Genomic DNA, 4,791 nt, shown 5'->3' with positions numbered 1-4,791 from the left:
TCAGTAATTGTGGGGCAAATATAATTCCAAAATTCGATATGTGGATAGGTGCTGGAAAACTGAATAAGTTGTTGAATTAGGATCCTACAATACTCCTGATATCATCTTTGGAATATTTCCAATTTCTCATTGGCTCTTCAAGGCCAAGAATCTCGTTTTTTTATTTTCTTAGTTTTTAAATTTGTATCTGGTAATTGTTTTGCAATGGAAAAAACGAGTGTTTTTGTCGCCATGAAAAAGCCACGAAACTTTGGAATTTTGCTTCCAATGAAGTTCCTCATTACGCCAAGCAATGCGTTCTTCTTTCTCTAGGCGATATTGATGGAGGGTTGGCTTTTGAAATGAGGGCTGGGATTGAAGGTGTTTGATGTGAGCGTGAGAGTTTCGAAAGTTGGTTTTGCTCCATCGCTTGAGACGATCTTTGCAGTGTTTAAGATTTTCTTTAAATTGGAACATGTTGGAACCCTGGATAAGCTCATTCCAGGATTGTGATAAGATGTTTAAAGTCATGCTATGTTACCTACCGTGCATCAAAGAAGAATTGTTGCTTGAGGAATGAATCATTGAGATAAAGAAGCAGAGCTTAATTGATGATCAGAGCTTTAATGGTTATGCCGAATTGGCCATTAATACACCACAGTAGTCCACTGATATATACTTTGTTTTATTAATCCATTCCATCGACATCAAACAAAGGGCTACAATAATTTAACGGCACAATAAAACACAACACACTCGAAACTAGGTACTTGAACAAACAAGTCCGTCATCTGTTTCAAACTACAAACATACATTAATATGCCATTAAATTTTGTTGACATCAACAGTCGAGCTTGTGGAATACAACTTGAGCGCCGTATTGGGGCTGAAGAGTTAACATAGTGAAAGGACCATGAGCATAGGATGGAGAAAGTTGGAATGAGAAGCGTTGCAGAATCATTGCAAGGGCCATTTTCGCCTGTAACAGAGCAAAGTTTTGTCCAATACAAATCCTTGGTCCCAGGCCAAATGGGAGGTAGAAGAATGGGCTCTTCGTTGCCTTGGAGATTCCTTCTGCAAACCTCCCTGGATTGAATTCTTCCGCATCCTTGCCCCACATCTCCTGGTCACGGTGAAGCAGCATCGATGGCATCATCAGCTGCACTCCGGCTGGTATGGTTAAGTCTCCTAATTTTGCCTCTTCATATGTCACTTTAGTCACCTCAATTACCGGAGGGTACAACCTCAGAACCTCGTTCAGAATCATAGTTACCTGTCAATTAATACATGAGTAATGTTATTCAGACAGATTTGTCAAATCTATTTATCTATTCTTTGATGTCATGAATAAGCTCAAGGGTAACTCCCACTCACTACATCAAAGGAATGGATGCCATTATGCTAGACAAATATTGATAATTAAGTAGTCCGAGAGTTGAATGTATCTATTTTATGTGAGTGAATGATAACATCATCATAAAGTTATTAAATATGAGATGACATCATCCTGTACTTACATAATTTTAGTTAGATGTGTCTGATTTACGAACTCTCTAACACATTCTATCGTATGGAATATTGAAACCTTCAACTTTGAAGAGTGAGAAAAATCACTAGGTCTTAGAATTTGAAGTTAACAAGCGGAAAACACTCACAATTTTTAGGTTTTGAACCCTATTAAAGTCCAGCTTTTCCTTTCCGAAGAGCTGCAAAACTTCTTCTCTGGCTTGCTCTTGCCAGTCTTGGTGCCTACATAGTAGAACACATGTCCATGCGAGCAGACTGCCGGTGGTATCTTGCCCGGCGAAGTAGAAGAGCTTGCACTCTGAGATGATCTCGTCAAGACACAATCCAGCATTCTTTTTGTTTCCTTGTCTTTCTATCTCTTTGAAATTTGATTCCAATAATGTGCCCAGTAAGTCATCACCACAATTTTTTCCTTCCTTAACTGCCATCAATCTGCTATTGATTATTGTCCTAAACCTGTCTCTTATTTCTTTGTCAATAGCCCTCATCTTCTGATTCCTTTTGGTAGGCAAAACATCACTACACAAACAAACAGTAGTTTCCAAACATCAACACACCAAAAAAAATAAATAACCAAACATTGACACACCCAATGAATAAATAAATAAATAATAATAATAATAAATAAATAAATAAATCTGCAGATAGAGAAAAAGAAAAGACTACACAATAACCCCTGGACAGGGCCTACACAATGAAAATGTCTACTTAACTCTAATTTCTTACTTGGTAGGTAAAGTTTGGATCTTATGTCAAAATCGATTGATTTTTTCCCTATTAATTAAATAATTTATTTTACAATTGTTCAAAACGATTCAGAATGATGATTTAAAAAGAATAGAAGAAGGATCTGACTCGATCCGTGGTTGCACCAGTACTTGATTTAATTACCTCCAAATCGGAATGTAAAGAGTGCGCATAACCTCTACTGTAAGCTCAATTAGATCTTTCAGAAGTTCGAATATCCGTTCTCCTCCAGAAATAGGACCAAATGCTACCCGCGAAATCACTTGGCTGGTTAATCTATCAAAAGTCGGATATACATCAATCTCAATTGATCCATTTTTGCAGCTCTCTTCCCATTTGGTCAGATGCTCATCGTAACATGCATAAAATGCAGGCAGCATATTCTACACAAAATAATAATAATAGAAAACTCTCAGTCGAGAAAGTATATAGTATCTTAAGGGCATTTTAGTTATAATATTTCCGCCCAATGTACAGTCATTTTTTTTTTTTTTTTTAAAAAAGAACCTATTTCTCGTGTATCAAAACAAATTGAGAGTTTTTATGACTGTGCATTGGGTGGATAATGATGGGTACGAATGTGAGCTAATCATCTTATTAATAAAGATTATAAGAATGGAAATGATGGACCTTCAACTTCTCTTGATGGAAAGAGGGAGCAATAAGCTTTCTGTGTTTGGCCCATTCATGACCCTCCAAGCTTCCAGTTCCAGTAAGTAGGAACTTGCTCAGTTTATTGTTTACATGATGATTTTTCTGAAAGCTGTGGTAGTTTGCCATGATTTCCTTCACAAGATTAGGTTCCATGATGTGAACCCTTGGCATCCGCCCAAGCCATGTGAAGGACTTCTTACCTGTGGAAAGTCATAGCCATTAATTCAATAAATAAATTACTTATATCAAATTAAATATATACCTTATATATATATATATATAAAGAAAACAACATGCAGCTACCACATAATGATGTCAACTCAAATTAAATACCGTTAGCTAGCACAAAATTAATTTCTCCAATTAAATGTGTGGTTTAATTAGTAAATGTATCTGCTAAGCATGATAATTAATGTGAAATTAATATGTGTGTGTGTGTGTGTGTGTGTGTGTGTATATATATACCATAGGTGTCTATAGTTTTGACGACATGGGGCATGAGCCGGCTGACGATATCGTCGGAGATGTTGATGGGCTTGGACATGGTTTCTTTGAGCAAAGTGGAGCTCTCTCTCAGGTCCCCAACCATTAACCTGTAAGGGTTTCCTCTGAAACCTTGCTGTCTGAGGCGATTTTCGATCCTTTTCGGCGTCAACCACGCCCAGTTCAGGACTCTCCATGCCCATAGAAGAAATACAACGGCACAAGAGGCCATTATGGACTTGTACATTAACACCTCCATTGTCAATGCAAGCCAAGAGCTTCCAGTGACACAGAGAGACACACAAAGAAAACAGAGACCTGTATGCATGGTGTTGGAGTGATCAGGTGCAGTCATTTATAGGCAGTGCTGGAATAAAAAAACATATAAAAGAGACCATAAAGAATAATACTTATAGCAGTGGGACTGTGTTGGAGAGTGATTGTGCAATCATTATAGGCAGTAAAAAATGAAAGACCCATACTCCCATTATAGGCAGTAAAAAATGATAGACCCATACTCCCATTATAGGCAATAAAATCATTATAGGCAATATTGCAATAAAAAATGATGTGTGGTGTTGGAGTGTGTGATAGGCATACTTGGAATAAAAAATATAAAAGAAACCAAAAAGATAGTCGATGTGACTCATATTGCAGCCCGATTTGATACAGTGGTACTAGTGGACCCATAGACCCATACTCCCACTTTATGCAGCACATCGAAGGAAAAAAAAAAAAAGAACTTCCGCTACTTGTATCCGGATGAAAAAGTGGTCCAAGTTTTGGTCTAATTAACTGTTAAAGTAATTAATAAGTATTGTTACAAAAATCAATTTTTATAAAATCGATTTCAATAAAGACATATAAGAATTATTAATTGACACATCAAATTTTTTGTGTATCAAATTCATTGTGTGGTTGAATAAAAATAATTATCAAGTATATCGTTTTCTTAACTTCTAATCTAACAGCCTTAAAAAAAAAACAAAAACAAAAAAAAAAAAGGTATCATTTTTCTATATAACAATGACCTAAATCTATTTTTCTTAATTTTATTATTTATTAGTGTTACACTTATATCTCGTAAATACATTATTAGGTGGAACCTTACTAACTCTTTTCATTTTTTTTTTTTTTTTTTTTTGGTTTGGAAATGGACATTCTTGAGAAAGTCTTTTTTCATTTCTTTCATGTCCTTTTTTTTTTTATTAATAAAATTTATCATGACAGTGCTCTCAATGGAGCTTGTGTTAGATTGAGAGAGTTTAAATAAACACTCGTGAATTAGTGACCGACACTAAAAAAATTACTATTTGATAGAGAGCATTGAACAATAATAAAATAAAATTAAAAACTATCATTGTAATAAAAGAATTTTAATATTAATTAATATTTAATTTG

At 35.3% G+C, this 4,791-nt stretch overlaps 1 protein-coding gene across 1 annotated transcript; it reads right to left on the bottom strand.

Annotated features, from left to right (window-relative positions):
• Window positions 1-624: 624 nt before the first annotated feature.
• LOC132278483 (secologanin synthase 1-like) lies at window positions 625-3,738 on the bottom strand. The gene is made up of 5 exons (XM_059780274.1): window positions 3,373-3,738; window positions 2,884-3,107; window positions 2,398-2,636; window positions 1,635-2,025; window positions 625-1,252 (listed from the first exon to the last, which is right to left on the bottom strand). Exons 1-5 carry the CDS (start codon window positions 3,716-3,718, stop codon window positions 821-823), a joined length of 1,632 nt encoding a protein of 543 aa, XP_059636257.1. The 5' UTR covers window positions 3,719-3,738; the 3' UTR covers window positions 625-820.
• Between the last annotated feature and the right edge of the window lie 1,053 nt (window positions 3,739-4,791).

This window comes from Cornus florida, unplaced genomic scaffold (genome assembly GCF_030987335.1).
Source record: "Cornus florida cultivar Cherokee Brave unplaced genomic scaffold, ASM3098733v1 CherokeeBrave_3.0.0_Hap2_Chr10, whole genome shotgun sequence".
NCBI lineage: Eukaryota > Viridiplantae > Streptophyta > Magnoliopsida > Cornales > Cornaceae > Cornus > Cornus florida.
This window is presented reverse-complemented; position numbering and strand designations above follow the sequence as displayed.

What these genes read in the sequence shown, in the direction of transcription:
- LOC132278483 (XM_059780274.1), bottom strand. Translation starts at nt 3,718, where the DNA reads ATGCATACAGGTCTCTGTTTTCTTTGTGTGTCTCTCTGTGTCACTGGA. An exon ending in CAAAACTATAGACACCTATG is followed by an intron (nt 3,108 to 3,372) that starts GTATATATATAC and finishes GACTTTCCACAG; the next exon opens with GTAAGAAGTCCTTCACATGG. An exon ending in CTTTACATTCCGATTTGGAG is followed by an intron (nt 2,026 to 2,397) that starts GTAATTAAATCA and finishes TTGTTTGTGTAG; the next exon opens with TGATGTTTTGCCTACCAAAA.